General features: G+C 47.7%; 1 protein-coding gene across 3 annotated transcripts in view; it reads left to right on the forward strand.

Moving 5' to 3' along the window:
• Window positions 1–23,511, forward strand: part of CLNK (cytokine dependent hematopoietic cell linker) — a 1,059,843-nt gene that overhangs the window by 469,006 nt on the left and 567,326 nt on the right. For all 3 annotated transcript variants that reach the window (XM_085642412.1, XM_085642413.1, XM_085642414.1), the window contains one exon: window positions 11,765–11,790. In XM_085642412.1, the coding sequence (XP_085498538.1) occupies window positions 11,765–11,790 (26 nt within the window). The remainder of the gene's footprint in view (window positions 1–11,764; window positions 11,791–23,511) is intronic.

The following is a 23,511-nucleotide window of genomic DNA, read 5'->3' on the forward strand; positions in this document are numbered from 1 at the left end:
TGGAAGACGCGCTGATGTGACTGTTCTGGGGGTCCAGGGGCTGCGCTGGGCGGTGCTCCTGGTCCCCCTGCCTGGTTTGATGAGGTGCTGCTCGCCTTCCTTCCTCCCGGTAGCCCCTGCTGATGTTGGTGCATGGGCGGACCTTGATGGGGGTTCGGTCTCTGGCCGGTTGCTGCAGTCCTCTTCATCGCCAAGCTCTGGTGTCTTGGAGGGCGCCTGGGCTGGTTCTTGGGGGCAGGGCGCTTGTTGGGGTGCTTTTCCTGCCCCTGGGGTGAGTACCGCATAGCGGCTCCGCTTTTTTTCCTTGTTCCTCTGGCTATGTGGTCTGTGCTTGCCTGGCTGGTTCTGGCTGTGCGCGGTGGGCTGCTTCGGCTGTCTTGGCTGGGGGACCTGCGCGGCTGCTTCGGTGATATTCTCGCCTTGCTTGCTGGCGCTTCTGGTGCTCTAGGACCCGGAATCCTCTGGTCTCTCAGTCTGCTGGTTGGTTCCGGTTGGGGTGTTTCCATGCTGGCTTGTGGCGCTCCCTGTTCCTGCTTGCTGGGCTGGGGGCATTGCGTGTCTTTCTGCACTCTGTCTCTGCCTTGCTTCCTGATGCTGCGGGGGGGGTTCCTCCTCCGGTTGGGGGTTTCCTGGCCTCCTTGTTTTCCACTTGCTCGGCGCTTGTTGCTGGATGGCGTCTGGTCATTGGAGTTGGGGGTCGGTCTCTGTTTGATGGTGTTGGCCTTTCCCCCTGGTGGGTGCCGTGTAGCGGGTTTCTTTTTTCCCAGTGCTGTGCTCTTCTGCGGTGCTGGCTTGCGGCCTTGGCTCCTGTTTTCCACTGCTGGGGGTGTGCCGGGGCTGGCGGGTGCTGTGGCCGTCCACCCGTTCCCCTGTGCGCGCGTCTGCTCCCGGGGGCTTCTTCGTGTTTGGGTGTGGTTCGGCCTAGGTTCGTTCCTCTGGCCTGTGGGCTTCCGGCCTTCCTGCCCTGCGTGCTTTTTGTTCCCCCTGGTTGGTTCCTGGTTGGATGTCCACCTTGGTTGCCTGTTGCCCGGCTTCTTCCTCCTGTCCGCCCTGTTGGTTCATGCCTGTTCTTGTGGATTCGGGCCTGGTGCGTGCTTGTCTGGGTGCCTGCCTGCGACTCCTGGTGCTGGGTGCTCCTTGCGTTCTTCCGGGGGTTTTGGCGTGGCCCGTGCTTGGGGTGCCTTGTTTCTTCTGCCCCCCTGTGCCTGGCCGGTGCTCTGGGCTTCCCTGTGTGGGGTTTCCTGGCCTGTGGCCTTTTGTCTCTGCTGGAGCCTGGTCATTCTGGGTGTTGCGGCTGGGCGCGCCAGTGCCCTTGCGTTCGCTCATGTCCTGCCCTCCGGCGTGCCCTCCTGCCCGGCGGGCTCCTTCCCCGGCGGGTTCTCTGTGGGTGGGGTTTGTGCTGGTTGTGGGTCGGGGTGGTGGCTCTGCCGCCCCCCGTTACTCCCCCGTCTGCGACTCCTCTGCTCCTGGACCCTGCTTGGGTTTGGCTGGGTCGCTACTTGCGTCCTGGGTCGGGGTCCTTGGTGCTTCCGGACTCCCTGTTTTTTGGGTTCCGGGGGGGGGGGGGGGGAGCAGGGGGATGTTGTGTCCCCCTCTGTCCTGTTGGGCCTTGTCCTTGGTTGACGGTTGGCTCCGGGGCTGTCCTGGTGGGGCCCCTAATGGGCTTTCTGGCTGGTGTTGCGGATTGCCTCTTGCCTGGTGCTGTGTTGTGTTGCGCTGGGTTGGCTGGTGGGGTTTGGTTTCCTGTTGTGGTTTCCTTTTCCCCTCTTGTGTATCTTCTTTGTGGCTTGGGGTCCTTTGCCTCTCGATGCCGCTCATTTGCCTCCTGTGGTGGCTGGGTGTTGTGGGTCTTCCTTGGCTTCTGCCTGGGTGGCTCCTTGGTTTCTTGGGTGTGCTGCTTCTGTGGCCCTCCCTGTCTGTGGGTTCAGGCTGCCATGTGCCCTTCTTTCCTGCTTGGGGGTGCCGTTCCCGGTGTCCTCCTCGACGTGCCTTCTCTTAGGCTTGGCCGGTGGCTTTGTTGGTGGGGCTGCCGGTTGTGGTCTGGTGTCGGCCTCCCCTGTTGTGTGGGACGCGTTGCTGCGTCCCCGCTCCCTTTTCGGCCTTGTGCTGATGGTTGGCTTTGCCTGGGCCCTGGGGCTGTGGTTTTCCCCCTTGTGGGCCTGTCCTTGGGCTTCTGCGTTTCCCGCTATTGTGGGTCTGCTTTCGGCCTGTGGTGTCTCTGGCCGTTGCTCTTACTGGCTCTGCGTGGTTTCTTCTGACCTTTTGGGTCTGTTCCCTCTCCCTCCGGGGGTTGTGCGCCTTTGGTTTCTCCGGCCTCCTCTCCTTTGGTTTGGGGGTGCCTGGGGTGTTCCGGGGTGCGGCTGGGGCCTCGGCTCTGCCTCTGTGGCGTTTGCTCTCTTACGGTCCTTGTTTTGGCCTCCCTTGGTGGGCTCGCTGCCTGCGTCCCTGCCTGGGTTCTTCCCTGGCCGCTCGTTCTCTGGTGCTTTTGGGCCTCTTTTTGGCCTCTTGATGGCCAGTGGTTCTGGCCCTGCTGGTCTGGATGCTGGGTTGGTCCTGTGTCCTTTCCTGTGCTGCTCTTTTGCGCCGGGCTGGTGCGCTGTGGCCTTTGTGTTGGTTGACGGTTGTGGCTCTCTTGGTGGCTTGGCTTGCTTTGGTGCCGTTCCCTGGGCCCCTTCTTGGTTGGGGTTTTTGGGGTTGGGTCGGTTGGCCCTTTGCCTATCCTTTCGGGTTCTGATGCTCCGTGTTGGGGTCTTCCGGGCTGGCTGGCTTGTTGGTTGTCCGCTTGGCTTCTGGGGTCTTTCTGGACAACCTGCGTTGTTGGGCTGTTGGCCTCCTTGTTCGTCCTTCTTGTTTTGCCCTTCTTGGGGTTCCCCTTGGGTGGTTCCTTGGTGTCCTCCTGTCCTGTGGGTCGGCTCTAGGATGGTGGGGGTTCCTCCTTCCCGGTTCTGGGGTTTGTGTCCCCGGTTCTGTGTTAGGCCCTTGGTTGTTCTCTCTGGGCTGTGCACTGACCGTGTGTGGAGTCTGCTTGGGTTGCGCTTGTTTCTCTCCCTGGCCTTGCTTGGGTGGGTTCCTGGGTTTGTGTCCCTGTGTCTCCTGCTTTTGGTTGCCTCGGTCCTGGCCTCTGGCTGGTTCCTGTGCCCGGGGTTTTCTTCTCCGGGTGTGGCGGCCTTGGCTGCTGCCGTCTGGTGTCTCTGCTGGGGTTGGCGGCCTGTCTTTCCTGCCTTTTGGCCTGGGCCTTCTGTGGGTTTTCTGTGCCTCCGGTTCCTTTTTCCCACGGTTGTCAGCTGTTGGTCGGTTGGGGCGGGGGGGGGCCTTGTCTGGGTTCCTTGGCCCCTTTCTTCCTGTTGTTGTTCGGGGTTGTTGCCTGTTTTCTTGTCTGGTTCCTCCCTCTTCGGTTTTTGCGTCTCTGCTGGTGGCTTCCCCTGGTGTGTTGGGGTTGGTCCTGTGGTTGGTTGCGTTCATTGTTTCTCTGGGTTAGGGGTGCCTCTTCGTTCTCCTCTTCCTTCCCCTCGCCTCTTGGTGTGGTCTTTTGTGGGTTGGTCCGGCTGTGGGTTGCCTTCTTCCCTGCTCTGGGGGGTTCGCTTCTGTCTGGCCCTGCTGTGTTCCTTCCTGGCCCTTTGGCCTCTCTGCCTGTTCTGCCTGCTCTCGTGCGCCCTTTGGCGTTGGGCCTGGTTGTCCTGTTTTGTCCCTGTTGGAGCGGCTGATTAGTGGTGCTTGGTGCTGTGGGCTTCTCCCTTGGTGGTTTTTCTCACTGGTTCTTTGCCCTTCCTGGCTGGGTTGCTCCGTTGGGGCGCTTCGGCTTCTCCGGGGCTCCCTTTATCTGGTGGTTCAGGGGGTGGTTTTTCTTTCTGCCCCTCTGGGGGTTCCCTTGAGGCTTGCCTCTGGGTGCGGGGATTCCTTCGGGCTTGCCTGGCTGGTCTTGTGCTCGTTTGCGGTCCTTCTTGGTCGTCCCCTGCTTATTTTGGGGTCTCGGCTCTGTCAGCTTGGTTGGGGGCATTGCTGGTTGTGTCCTCCTACCTGCGTTTTCTTGTGGGCTCCCTTCTGTTTCGGTTGGGTGCCGTTTTTTCTCGGTCGGGTGCCCCTGGCTTTGGTGGGGTTCCGGAAGGCCGGGTTCTCTGCTTTGGTATTCTCCACTTTGTAAGGAATGGGACGAGGACCGGAGGGGAGGGACCTGGGGGTAATGTCCTATTACTTACCGGTAATCTTCATTACTCCTGGTCCCGTAGGTCCTCGTCCCATTCCTTACTTCCCTCCCTCCCTCCCTGGCGGCCGGCCTTCCTGTTGTTGGCTTGGTATTTTCAGGCTGCATGCTGGGCTGGTACCGCTTATGTACTCCCAGCGGGAGGGAGTGGGTTAGGTATCCCAGCATGCTCCTGTTCTTTTTTTTCTGTCGCGGAGATAGTAATCTCCACTTTGTAAGGAATGGGACGAGGACCTACGGGACCAGGAGTAATGAAGATTACCGGTAAGTAATAGGACATTAGCACTCAGCACATCTTAAGTCAGCTACCTTATAGGTTTGACTTGATGACACCTGCACCATTCATGGCAGATCATATGATATACACAAATGGACTAGGACACAGGTTTGTAGAATTGCTTGCATTTGTTTGAAAGAAAGAGATATGCAATTATGCCATCCAGGTGTTAGATATGGCAGCACAGACGAGCTTGAGGTAACATAGAATATTGTTACAACTAACTTTCTCAACTAGGACGGCACTGAAGCCTTACTGGACAATCTATGCCATAACACATCACTGCTCTCTGCGAGTTGGAATCAATCAAAACAAGAAACACTAAATTTGGCATTAAATCCAGTAAAAATGGTTCCATGTGGTGCTGAAACAAACCAGTCTTATCCTGTAATGCAAGTTGCACAAGACTATTTTAACTGAAGATAGCCCTTCTGTAAAAGATACCTGTAAGGCCTCCAAAGTGCGACAAGGAGAGCCAAAAAGTCTTAATTTACAAAATGTATTGAGCAGGTCTGACTAAATAAGAGATATCTTCAGCATCTTTCAAGAACTGTCTAACCCAGATACCCCTGTGTATCACAACAATATTGTGACAAAACTCCTGGATTTCTTTTATTCAAAATTAGCACCATCGGTGATTCCAGCATTACTTCCCTGTACAATCTGCCTGACACTCTCTCTCCTTTCTTCAGTTTTCATCCGTTCTCTGCCTCTGTCTATATGTGCTATATTGCTTTTGCTTCACTGCCAGCACTTAACCTTCCCTGTTAGCTCTGGCATGGCATTTTAATGGCATTTTATTTAGGAGCGTAGGCATAAATAATAGGAAGATGGGAGCCCATAAAGTAGTAATTATAGGTGTCCTCTTTCAGTGCATTAGTCATTTCAGCCAATGTATTCAAAAGTTGTGCTTTAAGTGCACTTTTGATTACATTTTTCTCAAAAAGTTCTCGGGCTGGGGGAACCTACTATCAAAACCTTACTTAAGGAAGGCTCCATTGCTGAAAATTCAGATGTTGTATTACATCTGGCTTTCAGCAGTGGCAGTTGAGGATGTGGGTGGAGACACGTGGGTGGAGCCAGTGGAGGAAGTGGGTGGAGCCGGGGGAAGGGGTGTGGCCTCCTAAACAAATTTGAGCACCTGCACTTAATATTTTACAAATTAATTACTGTGCCATACCCCTTTACAAATCTCATGTAGCAACCGGTGAGATCATAAAAGGCTCTCACCTTACTCTTGGGGAGCTCCCAAGCCAGAATTGCATCAATCTTGGGTTATATTGGTGCCACCTGGCCGCTTCCTACCTGGTGTCCCAAGTACACCACAGACCCCTGCACTATCTGGTACTTACTGGCCTTGATAGTGAGGCCTGCCTTCTGCAGAGCGTTCAACACTTCACAGAGGTGATGCAAGTGATCCTTCCAACTAGAACTGAACACTGTAATGTCATCCAGGTAAGCAGTAACCCTGGGCGTAGTACTACGCTACGTTCGCGGAGTGTGCGTAGATTGCGCTACGCGAATTGCACATAGCACAGTTCAAAAACGCGTAGCGGGCATTTTTTGCTTGCTCGCGGTCCTCAACGTCAAGTTGGCGGCCGCAAGTGAGCAAAATCAACATCCTGGCGAGACTTTTTCCTCGTTCGCGATCAGCAACATCAAGTTGCCGATTTGCGAGCGTGGAAAATAAACCTCCCAGCGAGATTCTCAACACGGGGAGGTCAGGTTTCTCATTGCCAGTGGTCGCATATGCTCGCGACCGCTCGCGATGAGAAACTACCAGTCCGCGTTGAGAAAGCTGCCGCTCGAGTACAAATCTACTCTAGCGGCAGAAAACAACCGCTTGCACTGTGCAAGATGCTGTTTGCAATGATTGCACAGTGCAGACAAGCATCCAGCACTGTGCAATCAGTGCGAACATCATTTCCCTACCGCACTACGCAGTTTGAGTAGCTAGTAGTGCTGAGAAACTTGGCAGCTCCTAGCCCAGCTTTGAGCTCCTCAGCTCAGGGGATGGGGTGACCGTAAGTCTTAGTGACGCTGTTGAGCCCACGGTAGTCCAGACAGAACCGCAGTTAAGGTGAGGCCCTGGGTGCAGCAGCCTTTGGGACCAAGACTACTGGGCTGGTTAAGGACTGTTGGAGGGCTCTATCACACCTAATGCTAGCATCTTGAAAACTTCTTCCTTAATGCTGGCTTTGAGTTGTAAGTCTACCTGCAATCTTTGGCTTTGCAGGTGGACTATCTCCAGTATCCATATCGTGGGTACACCAGTGGGTGAATCCTGGGGTCAATGAAAACAGAGGCAAACTGCGCTGCAACTGGTGACAGTCCCTCTGTTGTCCGAGGGTCAGTATAAGAGAGAGGTTCACACCCACCCCATACCCATCTTGCTCCCTGGCAGACAGGAGGTCAGGAAGAGGCTCACTATGCAGGACTTCATTATCCCAGTAAATACAGTGTGATCTAGACTCCTTGCTAGCTGCCTGGTCTGCAGCCTGCTGCCACAGATCCACAAGAGAAGGGCATTCCTTCTGCTCCCTGTAGAATTCCTCACTGGTAAGAACCCCTTCTTGCTGACAATGAATGAGCTCAGGTAAGTCCCCCAGTTCGGCCACTTGCTCCCATGTAGGTTCAGGGCATCCCACTCAGGTTCCAGCTCCACCTGGACTGTGGGAACTTCTGGGCAGGTATACCACACCCCCATCCCCTCCTCTTTCTGTCAGGTTCCTGGGCCACTCTTTCAGGCTACAGGTCCTTCTGATCACCCTTACTGGCTGCCATTGACTGAGTAATCACACATGCCCACCCAGGAAACCCCCAATCCCCAAGTGTGGCTGGCGTCCTACCTAATCCGTGGATCCTTCGCTTCATTAGCCATCAGACAATCAACAGGCATGGTTGAGCTCACAGCTACTCTCAAGGAACCTGAGACCCCCCACTCAAAGGGAACTGGTGCCACCTTGTACTGCCACTCAGAGTTGTCCAATGCAACTACTTGGTGAAACTGATTGGGGACCACCTGCTCCTCAGACAACAGGCGACAATTCTTCGTAGTCACACATGCTCCTGTGTCTCTCAAAGCCTCCACCCTCTGTCCATTGATGGTCACCCACTGCCTGTAATTCTTAGTGTTTTCAGGCACAAGGGTCCTTTGGACTATCTCACTGTACCCTAGTGAAACAAGGGTCATCTCGGGTGGCTCCCACCCTTCACCTATAACCAACTCCTCCCCAAGTGCTACACTGGTCAACCCCGTGACTGCCCACCAGTGGGTGCTGGTGTCCACTTGGGACACTTGGGATTCCCCCTCACATGACCCTCCTGATCGCATGCATAACACTTGCGGGGACCCCTCTCTGCAGGCTTCCTTGTCGAGATCCACCTGGGGGATGGGACTCTTTACCCTGGGAACTAGATTGGGGCTCTTTAGAGAACTCCCTCTGTTTACCCTTGCCCCCCCACTCTTCTGCTGGGGGCCCTGGCCACCCTTGGCGGAGTCTCCCGCAAACCCTTTGTTCACCTTGGTTTTCATCCAGCGTCCGCTTCCTGAGCAATCTTGCTGGGGTCAGTCAGCTACTGTCAGTCAGATGCTGGTGTAGCTCTGGAAGACAAAGACTATACAAGTGCTCCCATGCAATCAAATTATACAACCCTTGATAGATAGTCAGTTACCTGGCTGCCCTTTATCCAACCATCCAGTGTTCTGCAAAACTGATAAACACATTCCAACCAAGTTTGAGAATCAATCTATCTCAAAGTGCTTCTACAGACTGCCCCCCCACTGGGCGTTAGGGACCTCATTGATGTGGAGTGCTGCCTCATATACCAAAAACCAAGCATGAATATCACTTCCCCTTCTGCAGTCCTTTACCAGATCCTTTGGAATGTAAACCTTCTACCCAGATTGCACTGGCTGCACTTAACTCATGGGTCAAAAGCAATTTCATTTTCCTCCAAAGCAAGGGTCCTCTATTCCAGAGCAAGGGCATTCTCTTTTTGCTTTTCCTCAATCTCATACTTTTCACTCTCCAATTCCAAGTTTTTACTTTCCATTTTGAGCTTTTCAAGCTCTCTCTCATTCTCTCTGGTCTGCCGTCTGTCCTCCAGCTCCTGTTGGGATGAACCCCTGGATGATACTCTGCTGCCAGCCCTGGAATACGCTTCCACAGGCAGATCTGGAGCTCCACAATCCACTTGTTGGCTCTGTAACTCCAGATCCACATTCTCATTAGCAGCCTCCCCAGCTTCTCTTGCTTTCTACCAGTCCCTCGTGCATTTAACAGCTCCTCCTTTCTAGCGGAGCTTCTAATGGGAGCTCCAAAATCCTTGAAAAACTGTTTGAGCTGATCAACTTTATAAGGCTGCAACTTCTCAATCTCAAACTCTAATTTTGCCACCTCACTTGCTGGTTCACCAGACAGTGACATGGTGCGTGGATACTTCAATGGTTAAACATGAAAAACCAAAAAGCAGTATGTGGTAGTGTAAACCAATCACTGTATGTTGAAGTACAAACAAAAGTCCTATCCTCAGCGCTGACCACCAATGTTAGAAATGGGGGTCTCTAGCTGGCAGCGACTTGCACCCTGTCCAAGTAGGGACCACACCTTCTGGTCTGGATAGGGGAGTTACACAACCAGATAGTCCCTGCTCACCCCCTAGGTAGCTTGGCACGAGCTTTCAGGCTTATTTCAAAGGCAATGCGTAAACTATTTGCACATAATACACACAGTAAAACAGTGAAACCACTGCAAATGGACACCACACCAGGTTAGAAGAATAAAGTATCTGCATCTAAACCAAACAAGGCCAAAGCAACAAAAATCCAACATACACAACTCCAAATATGACTTTTAAAAGGTTTCAAGCAATTCTGTCCATAGAACTCTATGGATGCAGTGATTTTACACAAAGCATCTGAAATGCATAAAAATCCACAAGGCAAAACAGCCACAGAGGAGAGAAGAGTTGGAAAACACAGTGATGCGTCAGTTGCTGAGAGCTTGGGGAGGCGATGCATCTGTTCTGCTGCACGCACGAGAATTGTTGCGTCACATCTGGACTGTAGGGGGAAGCAATGTGTCGAAATCCAAGATGATTCTGGCCTGCAGGCGATGCGTAGGGAAACCTGTCGCACAGGTGTGATGCGTGGAAATCTGGATGCACTAGAGATCGATGCAGCAGTGTCAAACAGGCACTGCGTTGGTTTTTTCAGCCGCGGTCCACCTCGATCTTGTCAGCCACACAGCAGGGCCTGTATCTAAGTCAGTGTGGTGGTCTCAAACTTCCGAGACACGGTGCACTGAACTCGGCCTGCAGCGGTTTCTATGGCCGTGGGCAGGCACTGTTCGATTACCAAAGCCACACAGCGGGAGTACGTGGAAATTTCTCCCGCACTGCAGTGATGTATTGGAGAAACAGGCACTGGAAGGCCAAGGCATCAATTTTGATGGTTTCACGCAGATCTTTGCAGCAGGAGCAACCTCCAAGGGCCCAGACCTCGAATTGGCACCATTTGGCAGGTCAGAACTCCCAGAAATGGAATTAAGGGATGTTGCAGGTGAAGTCTTAGCTGGCTCTGAGACTTCTTAATAGGAGGCAAGCGCACAAAAACCCTTGGAGAAACTTCACAAGCAGGATACAAAATAAAGTCCAGTCCATTTCCTCTCCTAAGCGGAAGCAGCAACTGCAGGCCGACCCAGCAAAGCAACACGCAGGCTCTTGTTGACTGTGTAGCCCTTAGTTAGGTTAGATAAGGACCAGTCTTTACAACTATTGGCATAACACATTAACATATACTATAGATGCCTCATGTGCTTTCCATTTATTTGCATGTAATACAACGAATACTAATTAAAGTCCCTGGAGACGATTTATTCCATTACATTGTGCTCCATAAACACCTTACTCTAGCCTCACTAGACCCACTCATCACATGCCTACATAATATATATAATTTTTTTTCCAGAGTTTTATACAGCGCGAACTTGACTCAAAGGTATCGGGTATCAGAGCGCTTTACATGAGCACCAGTTACCTAACATAAGGACGCATTCATATTTGTTAGGCACAGGAATATTAAGTGATTAGCTCAGAATCACAGGATGTTGAGCGTCATTACCGAGACTCAAACCCTGTTCCCCAGATTTGAGACGGACCACCCTAGCCGTCAGGCTACATCCTCAACACACTCTTACTCACCCACTCACTCTCTCGCCCACTTGCCTGGAGGATGTGAGCCAACCACTGAACTCTGCTGTTTGTTGCCCAGGTGGATGGGCACCTTAGATTTGATAAATACTAATATTCAGATGGTTCTGAAGCCTGGTTCTTCTGAACGTTGAAGGAACTGCATTACTAGATGGCTTTGAACATGGTGAGCAGGATTCTTTCCAGAGGTAGCCATAAAGACTGCATCGGTGATATTTTGTCCTAAATGCTGCTATCTCTGTAAGACGTTTGATAGTACTGGGAAGCAGGTATGATTGGTAAATCAGCGACATGTGCCGGGCTACTAAAAAAATTATATTGTATTCGTTTTATCAGAATTTCACATTACAGAATGTATCCAATGACACTGCGTAATATTTGCCCCAGTATCCTACCCGCCCCTTCCCACTTTATGCCTCCCCTCCTCTCTCGAGGCTTAGAGAAGAGTGCCAGCATCAAGAATATGTTCTCTACCAACATAAACATATTGTTTCCCTCTGGTTAGGGACAGATTTCCCTCTAGGGCAACCCATCTGCGGCACAATGACGTTTCAGTGTCAACCTTCTTGGACATTTTGGATGAGGTGTTTTCTCTTGCAAATCGTCCATTACTGGTTTCAACGCTGCTTCAAATGTCTTTGGCTCATCCCACTGGTCACACGATAACATTTCCATTGGCATTAATATCCACAGCATGAATAGTTAGGTCATAAAATCAGGGTCTCATGGTCTCCTCCAATTTGCTCCCAACAGGATGTGTGTTATTACAGTCTAGCGACCCCCCCACCCTCAACCCCTTCCCAGTTCCTTGGACGGATACCTAACACTGTTATTGTGAAATCTAATAGGTTTGGAAAGCCAGTGACTTTCTTTATATGGCTCAAAATGTCTTTGTTTTTAATGCAATCGTGGGGCAGGCGCCCAGTACTTATTCTGAAAAAAGCTAACAACAAACGGTAGTTCTAATGAAAAAAAGCCATTCGCCTCTTACGCTTTCTTGAAAAAATTATACATTTATATAAATGAAATAAATGCGCTGTGCCTAATATGGTTTATTTTTATGATCGTTGCAGAGGCAGCAATCAAGTGTGAAATGAAGGTAAATCTCAGTACAACTTTATATCATTAATTTGCTCACATTTCTATATTTTTCCATGTTTATATTTTCCTCATAATATTTGCATTTTACATGTATTCTCCTTCATCTATAATTCCTATAACGATAATCAGTGTTTTCAACAAATCTGTTTTGTTTCTTCAAGAAGGAAAGATAAAGAGAAAACGCATGCCTACCATTATAATTATTAATAACAAAAATGTTCCCTATCTCTCTGCATTGCTAAACGCCAATTTATCAGAAAAGAATGGAGTGCATTATACACAAACTAAAATGTAATAGTCCATCTCTTGTAAGCTAGGGTCTAAACTGCAAATGTTCTTTTTTAATTTCATAATAAAATCAAATTAATTACCATATACCATTACGAACATCACAGGTATTTGAGTGTGTAAAGACAGACCCTGAGCACAGACGATAGCCCTTTCTCAGGAGAATTTAGCTAGAATGTACTCAAATTATGTCAGCCCTTGCTTACTGACTAATCGAGCCATCTTCCCCCGGACTAATGAAATATATCAGAAACGATATGGGCGGTGTTTAATTTGAGTCGGTGAATGCACGTTGGGGCCACCTGGACCCGTTCTTATTTTTCCTCATTGACTGTGACACAGCAAAAGAGAGATAAAAACAAACAAACGTGAAAGAAGGAAACACTGAAAAACAGTGACAAAGGGTTAAATCAGGGATGAAATAGAACCTGCAGGAATGAGGTAAAGAGGCAGGGAGGTATGAGGTGTAATCAAAACTATGCAACCTTGCCTGTGAGCATTTGATAGAGCAGGCCGCGGGCCTCTGATCAATATTTTGGGTCGTGGCACTTATTCTTCTACAAATTAAGCACTAGCCTGACAAAGTAACACAGTATGGCCAGTAAAAGACAATCAACATCTTTTAAGTGCAATAACTGATTATTACTGACTCATCTGATTAGCTTTGATGTCAATTTAGGAGTTTCATTGTGGACAGCCAATCTGTGATTATATGGGTAACCTCTAAATTCCAAATACCGGTCCTGGGCGGCGTTTAAATGTGAAGTCCCCCAGCTTTTTTACTTTAGGTGGAGAGTTACTAGGTGTGCTATTCCCATCACGCTCTTCTATATCACTGCCAGTATTGCTTTAGCAAAAAGGTCACGAAAATCAAACGTGCCCAAGCATTGACTAGAACATACACGTCTACAGAGCATGATGGCACCCACCTCTAGTACTTGATGACCACCTATTACCACATCAATGCTAGGACTGTTTCATGGCTGTGGTGCCACTGGCATCTGCTGCATCGTGAGGGCTCCCCTGGTAAAATCACTCTTTCACACTATTCATTCATAAAGTTGACCTGGCAAGGGTACTATTACACGCTATTGTTTAATCTCATTGAACTTTCAAGTGGGTGTTATTTATGGGGTTGGGTGACACATATAGTATGTGAGGACCATTATTCATCCAGATGGGTGACAATCTTGACGAGCCTGGACTTTTCCCATAGCCTGACCATTATTGTTTCTGGTGGATGTTGAGAAGCTCAGTCTGTGTTAAAGCTTTGCATATTCGGATCCGCTCCCTGCCCAGCAATCCCTTCTGTTCATTTACCAGCCTATTATTTTGAGTCATATGCTTGTGTACTCCTCTTTGTTTCCCCCCTTCCAAGTTGTAATTCCCTATCATTATAAACTTAGGGCCCGATTTCGATGTCTGTCCGACATCGATTTGTTACTAGGACCAACCGACCTACTGTCGGCTGTCCCAAACCAGCAATCAGGATGTGACCAAACACTGTTTGGTCGCACTCCTGTTCTTTACAATGGCAGCATGCATTCCGACCGGAAAGCATGCTCTCAGGGAAACAACCTTTACAACACAGTCATTACATCGCACTACCTTTACAATGCAGTCATTACAACACAACATCCTTTACATCGCATGCTATTACAACACAGCCATTACATTGCATGTCACTCCAACGCATGTCATTACAACGCATGTCACTACAATTCATGCCATTACACTGCAATATAAGGTAAGTAATGGGGAATAGTAATTTTTACCCCTCCCCTATCCAACACTTACCCTACTGTTGCACTCACTGGAGTGGGAATAGTAATTTTTACCCCTACACTATCCAACACTTACTCTACTGTTGCACTCACTAGAGTAGGAATAGTTATTTTTACCGCTACACTATCCAACACTTACCCTACTCTTGCACTCACTGGAGTGGGAATAGTAATTTTTACACCCACACTATCCAACACTTACCCTACTTTTGCCCTAAAAGTAATATGCGTTGTAATGGTATGCGTTGTAATGGTATGCGTTGTAATGGAATGCATTGTAAATGTCGTTTTTAAAAATGTGTTGTGATGGCATGCGATGTAAAATCATGCGTTGTAATGGATGTTGCAATGCAAAAACTGCGTTGTAAAGGCATGCGTTGTAAATGTTTACGTTGTATCCTCATACATCATGCTCTCACTGTAAAGAGAAGAGGTGAAGTTCATCCCTGCATCCCGTGGCAGGCACCTTGAGGTGCCTGTCTCGGGGTACAGGGATCAATGCCTTTCTGTGTCGGAAAGGCCGGCACAGAAAGGTTGCCGGAATCCGACATTGTAATCTTTCGGGCTAAATGAGCCGCCCTTGGGATTACAGGAGGTTATCCGAATGGCAGACGGGCTCTCCGAGCCCGTCACATGCCATTCAGAAATCCAGTTTGGATTCATTTCTGACTGACTCCATCCAAATGGGTCGGTTGGAAATGATTCCAAACTGCTGATCATGATGCCATAGGAACAGCTCTGACCAAGGGTAGGAGTCATTTACTACGGCATCGTAATCGGCCCCTTAGTGTCTAAACTATTTGGGAGACTGAAAGCTGCTTGAGAAAACAGCATAGTTATCATCCGTAGCATTTGCATAACAAGTAATACTATATGTTCATTGTGGAGTGATGCATTATTTTGAACAGAGAAACAGTGTAAAACAAGTATTAATTTATTGAAAAAAAACCTATAAAAATAATTTGAAATCAATGATAGGACATTAATAATTATAATGATCAGTTCAATTCTTGGATATTTATAGTTGAATAACCACAGAGCTTTCAGCAGCTTATAACTTTTCCATATACCAGGACGTAAGATAACTTTTTGTTTTATGTATCAAATATCTGTTCTTATTTTAGTAATTGACATTAATACCAGTTATTGTGAAACAACATGTTTAATTCAAGCTACAATCACAGAAAAATGTGGTTAGTCATAGAGAGCCCCAACTACAACTAGCAGGTAGTGCAACAAAAAAAGAGAGAGTCTTAGGAAATGATGAGCCCACCTACCCTAAAAATGTGGCTTACATATCATTCTCGTTGAGATCATAAGGTGTAAAAACCCAAAGCAGCACCTTAGTCTGCTTTTAATGTAATTTTTTGTAATTATGATTTGGAGCTCCTAAGAGTTCCACATAAAAATATACGAATAAAAGGCTCTGATTTAACAAATCATCCAGAGCTATAATAACAGTAACAAAAAAAATACATATAAAACCAAAAATTCATCACTTTTGTTGAGCGGTACAAGATACAAGCAGCTTTTAAGACTAAATGTGCAAGTACACAAATATTAGACCAATTTCACCATTCTATTGGAATACTGACAATACAGTTTGGGTCAAACTGTACCATTAAATACTCTAAAAACTTTAGCTTCATTATACAACATCTTAAAATTCTATACATAATATAAGTACAAGGAATATGTAGAGGCTTAACGGTTAGAGATTTCATTGAACATACTAAATTCATTAGAGCAAACAAGACAAATGAACGTGCAAATGCGATTAAAATACCAATATCAAACATCCTGTAACGATTTCTATTAGAAAATAAAAGATGAACTTTGCTCCGACGGACCCCAGGGAAAAATACAAGCAATAGCCTAAAAGATACAAAACACATTCATTATGCGATGCAGTCTACATAGCAGCATACATGATATCAAAAGTGCAAGTGTGTGAGTGCTATACCAATTCCATTCATCCTTTTATCCTTTAAGGAGCGAACTAACTAGGAAGGTGTAGTTCAGATTGTACCATTACATTCTATAACATCTTCGAATATATAGTACGAGGACCCTGTAATTTTAATTATAATATGCATTAAATATTGTCCACAAAGGACCCGCTTCACCATACCACAGCCAAGTTCTTCACATTAGTTCTTGTATATTTAAACATTACTGTGAGATGTATTGGGTCCATTCTGCATCAGATATTTAAATGGCTTTTGCCTAAACTCTGCTGTCACAATATTTGGCTATTAGAGCCCAATCTTTTCTCAAGTCACCAGACTGTGCAACCTCTCTTAGTTTAATCCGGTTTGAGTCCTCCACCTTTCTACGTTTAGACTCCTGCATTCTCTTTCTTATCTGCTTTAATCTACTAATTCCCCTTTGCCTAATCAAAGAAGATTGCTTAAATAGTTCCCTTACTAGGGCATTTATCTCCTGATTTAACTTTTTTAAGCCCCCCCCCGAACGAACCGCAGGTTGCTCAGTGCCCCTGACCTGTTTTTTCCTTCCACAAGATATAAATAAGAGCAGGATTTTTTCAAACCAGGAGATGGGATTTTCCTGTATGCGACCACAGCACATGTTTTCTACCAGTCTCCCTAAGCATATAATGCATTTATCAGACCAAAAAGTGCGCTCATTTGTTTCATTATACGTATTACTATTGTCTCTAGAATTCCAGGGCTCCAAGGACTTAAGCTCCAAACTGACTTCCTCTGATAAAATACTGTGGTAACTCAAGTTGTCCCCAATAACTTAAATTGGGAGCAGGCACCAAAAAGCGGGTAAAATACTATCATATAGTCAATAAGTGACTGCCCCGAGAAGCGTGGAAAGGAATGGAGGCTGGGGAATCCTCTTGGACTCTCCCTTTTAAAATAACAAGATCATTCATTCTCAAATAATGCAAAAAAATCAGCCCTCGCTTATCTGACCTAATATGGTCAGGCAACATTGGCTCAGCGATGGTCCATACATTCTCCAGCTCCTGGTTATGGAAAAACAGGGAGGAACAGTTTGACATTTTTGCATTGAAATCTCCCACCACCAATATCATTGAGCATTCTTCTGAAATACTAATTTTATGGATAAAAGTAAAACTGGATTCAGCCAGAGAACCAGACATCCTCCCAGGAGGAATATATACATCTGCCAGTAAAAGGGACGGGTGCTGACCAAGCCTCCCATTACCTAGCTTAAGTTTCATGTCCATACACAGATTAGACGGATGGGAGAAAACCAGGGATTTCCAACATATCCTGCAACTAAGTAGAATAGCTACACCACCACTTGAATGACCTTTTGCTGAATGTTTTGCTGCACAACAGAACACAAAGAAATTCTCAAAATTAAAATCTGCGCAGCTCCATGTTTCCTGTAGGCAGATTATCATTGGATCATGTTGCATGAGGGTGTCTAGCTTTGAGCTGGGATTTTCCAACCCAGCCATATTCCAGGACAAAACCTTTTTCTGAGGGCTACCTCCGCAACATAGGGATTTTTTTTATCTTCTTTCGAAGCATTCAACGAGCCACCTACCCAACTCCACTGGTCCACCTCTTCCCCTCCTCCATGTTCCGTGATACTTTGAACCGTGGGCCTCACCATGTTAATCACTCTTTTCCTGGAAGTACTACCAACCGAGATATTAATGTCTTTCAAATTAACAGCCCCCCTTAGCATTGGATAACACTACACCAATGTCCTGTTAATCCTTCCAATGGGACTCACTAGGGACAAAACTGGCTCCTTAAATGGAAAAACATCAATCCCATTTTTTCTAAAAAGATCTACATTAGCCAATACTAGCATTTCGATTATTCCAGAACTGGAAGTTACTCTGGAAAGTGGGGGTTCACTTCTTGGTTCTAAAAATACCCAGTCAATATATTTACTCAATAAAATCTTAGATCTTCGATTTCACATAATAGAACTGGGGGTCTCTAGTTGGCAGAGGTAGGTACCTTTGACCAAATAGGAACCCTTGCTTCTAAGTCGGGGAAAAGTACCAGGATGCGTAACCCAAAACAAACAAAAGGTTCGCAGAGATGGAGATGCATCGGTCCCTTGCTTCGGGGGAGACGATGCGCAGAGTAGGGGATGCGTCTTGGTCCTTACCGGAGAGGAGGTGATGCGTTGATTCTCGTACTGCGTTCCGGTTACGATGCAACAAGATGGCGCCTTGATGCGATGCGACAATCGGGTGCGATGCGATAAGATGGCGCCCTTGATGCGACGACATGAAAGCAATGCGTGCACGCCCGGCGGTCGAGCGGTGAACTCTTTAACTTTGGAGCCACGACAGGCCCTGTGACGCACTTCTCGCATGATGTGACGGCGACCTCTGCGACACGCTTCTCCAGTGATGCGTCGGGTAAAAGCTTTGAAGAAGGCACACTTCTCTGGTGATGCGGCGGCGACCTCTGCGGCGGCGACACGCTTTTCCGGCGATACGATGGCCACAGTTGCAACACGCTTCTTCTCGTTGAGTCGCGTATCCAGCTCCCACCGACATGCAGGCTTGTGCAGACATAATTCCAAGCAAGGAAATTCAGAGGGGAGCTGGTGGTGAAGTCTTTTGTCCCTGAGACTTCAGCAGGAGGCAAGCACAAGTTCAAGCCCTTGGAGTAATATTCTGCAAGATGATGAAATTTCTTTGAAAGTTCCTTTCTCCTCTTCTTGGCACTGAAGACACCACTGTCGGCCAACCCAGCAACACAGCACACTGGCAGGGGGCAGTCCAACTCCTACAGCTTCCTTGGTTCTTCTGGTTGGCAGAGGTTCATCTTGGTGTTCCAAAAGTGATCTAAAGTCTTGGGGTCTGGGTTCCCATATGTATACTTCTAAATCCTTTGTCCTATGAAGGCAGAGGGGCCTGTACCTAGTCCAAACCAGTTCTGTGCAGTCATGGAGCACTTTGTTTACAGGACTCCTTCTTTCCTTTGGCAGGGTGGGCCAGGGTCCTCAGACACACCACAGGGGGTGGAACCAGCATTGTGAAAGGCAGGCACAGCCCTATTCAGACCCAGGTGCTACTCCACCCACCACTCCTGGAATCCCCCAGCCCCTGTCACTCACAAAACCAGACACACAATACACAAGCTAGCAGAGGCATGAGGATGGTTAGGTGAGAAAATACCTACATTCTAAAAGTGGTATTTTCGAACACAGAATGTTAAAACCTACTTCAATAAAAGATGTATTTTATCATTCTGAGTTCAGGCATACTAAACTTGAATTTCTACCATGTTCCCTGCGTCAGTTAGGATTATAAGGTGTTATAATCAAACTGCACATTCTGGTCTATGGGGACTGGTAGCCTTGCAATAGTGAAAAACGAAAATGGCTGTAATTCACTATTAGGACATGCCCCACACACCAGGGCATGTCCTACCTTATACTTACAATGCACCCTGCCCTTGAGCCTACCTTAGTGGTGTCTGATATGAAGAAAAGGTAAGGTTTAGGGACTGGCAAGTGGGTGAACTTACCAAGTTGACATGGCAGTACTAGACTGCACACAGGCTCTACAATGGCAGGCCTGAGACACACTTTACAGGCAGCTTCTGTGGGTGGCACAACCGGTGCTGCAAGCCCACCAGCAGCATTTGATTTACAGGCCCTGGGCACACATTGTGCACCATACCAAGGTCTGACAAGTAAATCAAATAAGCCAATCATGGAGTTAGTAATCAATACATTAATTTAACATAGGGAGCACTTGCACTGTGGCACTGGATAGCAGTGGCACAGTGCCCAAAGCATCTAAACCAGCAAAATATATCAAAGACAGAGGAGGCAATCAGTAAAAAATGGAAGGGAGACTCACACCAATGGTACCAGGTCTAACAAGCTCCAAAAGGAAACTTCTATTAAGTGGGCCCAGTTCTCTATCAAATAATGACGCAAAAACCAAGGTGTTCACTACTTGTCCTGACCCATGTCCAGCACGTACCCTATCATTCAGCCTTAACTCAGACCCTGGCTCTGGCATTTGTCCTATAGGGGAGGTAAAGATAGGCCCGCCTTCATAAAACCTCCCATGGTTGGGATCTAACCATACAGGGAGAGTATCCCCACCAGTAGGGTTTGAGAGAAAGCCATCCCCAGCCTGCCCTACCTCTGACAGAGCTTCATTTGTCTTTACTACCATATTCTCAGAGTCTGGGTTTATCTTTATTTTCTGAAGCTCAGAAACCTGATTTAGCATTATTTTGCGATTCTCCCATTACAGCACATCCCCCCAATATGACCCACTACTCCCAACACCTCGTGCCCTTTTTCTGGTCCTAAACCCTTCCCTACTAGTTCATCTTTCATAATAGGTGGAGGGAGAGAATTTACCTCTGGGTACCCAGGATTCTGACCAACCAGGAACCCGGCGGGCTTGGACTCCTTGCCTGTCTAGGGTAAGGGGGAGATCAATGGGATCCTCAAATAGAGTCGGAAACTGCAGTTTTTTTGGCTTGCGTTTTATTATATGCCAGGTCCTCTTCTTATTCTCCCTCCATGTTTTTGAGCCATAGTTTCTGCCTGAGGAACAGCCTCCCCAGAGGGAACAACATCTGACTAGACCGTGGATTGTTTAACAACTGAACATCAGCTTTTGTAAAATAGAATACACCGGCGGAGTATTCTTAGGCACTAATACATTTATATTTCCCTCTATAATGACGTGTGGATGGTCAGCGGATTCGTGATCTTCTGGGTTGGAACCACATTAACAAGCATAGGGCTATCCCTGGGCAGCACTGAGAAAGTAGGCCCCAAACCTTCCCAATCCCCACCTGGGTCCCCATTTCTATCCCCCTTATATTAGTCTGACTTGCCTGAGATTTGAGATCATTACACTATCCAGCCTTTCCTAAACAAGAACTGGCAGAATTAAGCTGCTGCACTCCCTTTAAATTTGGAGATAGTACACCCAGCACATGATCAGAATGGGCAGTGGATTTCTCAAGCAAGGTTAAAATTGATTAAAGAATCCTCTCTAATGCATAAAATACACCCACATTTGCCCTCCCTTCCCTATTTTCATCATCACCATCATTCAGTGAGTGCCTTAGTCAGCCAACTAGAACATTGTTCACTTGGTGAATGCATCTATATTGACTTAACAGCTTAGCAGGCCTTCCTTCTAGTACAGTCCCACTCATATTGCAAGATTCCTGTATGGATGGTGAAGGCTTCCTCTGCTGGCCATGATGAGAATCTAGACACACTTCAAAAGGGTAAAACAGTGAAGCCTGAAGATGGCGCTGGTGTTAGCTATATTCGAGAGATGTCCCCCTTTGACACAAACATATCATTCAGCATCAGGAGTGCCTCTTTACGTGGTTGAGAAGTACTTCCAGGAAAACATGAATATTAAAAACATATGAAAGACTAATATTCTGGCAAGCTTGTCGACCAGTCCACTTTCACATTCAGAGCCATGCTACCGCTCCAATCACTCGTTGACTGTGTCTTTGCCATTATTCGTGCACCACTCTTTAAGGCCTTTTGGCCATGCTTGCGCTGGACAAATACAACATACCTACATACATATACGCGAGGAAAAACGACATTCTTTGCCTAGTGAGGAATAATACCACTGGGTGTTATGCACAGGAAAGTGCTCACTCACCATATTCTTGAGATGGTTCTTAAGGTACTGGAGGGCTAGTAAAAGCAGCTGTTCTGGGGATACAAAGAAGCCAGTAAGGTAATTCAAGAGGAGATCGTGATGATTCTTGCAGAGCTGCAATGGCTATGTTATAAAATCTTCTGTATTTCCCTAAAACAACCGTACAGGACTCTCATCAAATTCCAAGCAGACTTGTATAGTGTTTTTAGACCCCAGCATCCTGTAGTGAAATGCCAATTGATATAGTACCAAAATCCATTTCACCAGCAAAAAGCAATTGATAATAGTCTGTAGGACTGCGGATCATTTTCTTTAGGCCAGCATTTACTCTTTGAATCGTTGGCACTTTGCATTTTGGAAAGCCTGATATTCTGCCATTACGCTACATTATGTAAATAAGATTTCCGTTTGGGTAATATCCTATAGCAGGAAGGCAGAAATAAAGTGATCAACACAATGTGCATAAATACGTGCAGCAGTCCTTTAACACAGGCACTTTTAAAATTAACATGAACATTGAGTCGATTTTTTACCCAAGTGAACCATTCAGGTCATTTTTGTCGGGCAAAATGCATTCTTTTAATTTAATGTTTTTGTTTTCAGAGCAAGAGAGAGAGAGGTAGAGAGGTAGGCTTCTGTATGTAGAGTATACACTTCCTCTTCCTGTCTTGAAGACCTCTTCTTGCACTTTGTTGAGCCCTTGGTCACTTTGGTTTTGGAGTTTAGAGAGAAAGCACCACTCATCATTTGTCTCCAACCTCTGCTGCACATTCCAGTCAAGACGTTTTAACGTTCTGGGAGCAAATCAAGTATGTTCATTCCAGTACGTTGCAAAATGTTTGTTGTTTGAGGCAGGCAGGCACCACTAGTTGTGTTCCTTTTTTATTGTCTTCATTTTGTTTGTTTGTTGCTTTATGACCCGGGGGTTGCAGTACGGGGTGCAGGCAAGGCCACGTGGGATTGACTAAAGAATGTAAATGCAGTGTATTTTTGGGTGGTAGAGGCCAGGGATTATATATATATATATATATATCTACCTGTGGCGTGTTTTAAGTTGGGGGATAAAGTCCCCTTGAATCCTGAGGATCCCTGGGGTCCAAGTATCCCACCAGGTACCTCCAGTAAGTGTCACAGAGCTGCGTTGCAGAGAGGTGTAAAAAGGGGCGTGGCCTCTGAGCACCTCTCTGCAACGCAGCTCCATGGCGCATACTGGAGATCCCTGGGGGGCTAGTTGGCCCCCAGGGACCCTTTATAATCAAGGGCAATTAACTCCCCAACTTACAACTCGCCAGGGGGCGCGTTTGCACAGTGATGAAGGAAGGGGGGGGGGCCTGAGGTGACATGTGTGCAAACACGCCCTGTGGCGCGTTTTAAGTTGGGGAATTAATTCCTCTTCAATCCTGAGGGTCCCTGGGGGCCAACTAGCCCACCAGGTACCTCCAGTATGCGCCAGGGAGCTGCATTGCAGAGAGGTGTTCAGAGGCCACACCCCTTTTTACACCACTTTGCAAATGCAAAGGGACCCCCAATGGGAATTAGTTCCCCATCTTACATCGCGCCAGGGGGCACATTTGCAGAGTGCTGCAGGGAGGGGGTGGGGCCTCCGGTGCGTTGCCTGTCTTTTAAAAAAAAAAAGTTAGGAAGGGGGCTGTGTGGCCCCCTTCCTTTCGTTTTTTATTGGCCCTGGGGACCCCATCCCCCAGGGCCTGACCCCTATTTCTTTTTTTTAAATTGGATGGGGCCCCCCTTCCGAAGCCATAATCGGGCCCAGGTCAGGTTTGTTTTTAATTTAAATTATAGGAGGGGGGCTGCGTAGCCTCCCTCCTCAGGCCATTTATGGCCCCGGGGACACCATCCCCTGGGGCCGGCCTTTCAGTGTTTATAAAAAAATTATAATGGGGGGGCCGCGTGGCCCCCCTCCCGGGCCACTAATGGCCCCGGGGACCGCATCCCCCGGGGCCCTGCCTTTCGGTGGGGACCATGGGGGAGTTACCAATTCCCCCACGGTCCCGCT

Source organism: Triturus cristatus, chromosome 2_2 (genome assembly GCF_964204655.1).
Source record: "Triturus cristatus chromosome 2_2, aTriCri1.1, whole genome shotgun sequence".
Classification (NCBI taxonomy): Eukaryota; Metazoa; Chordata; class Amphibia; order Caudata; family Salamandridae; genus Triturus; species Triturus cristatus.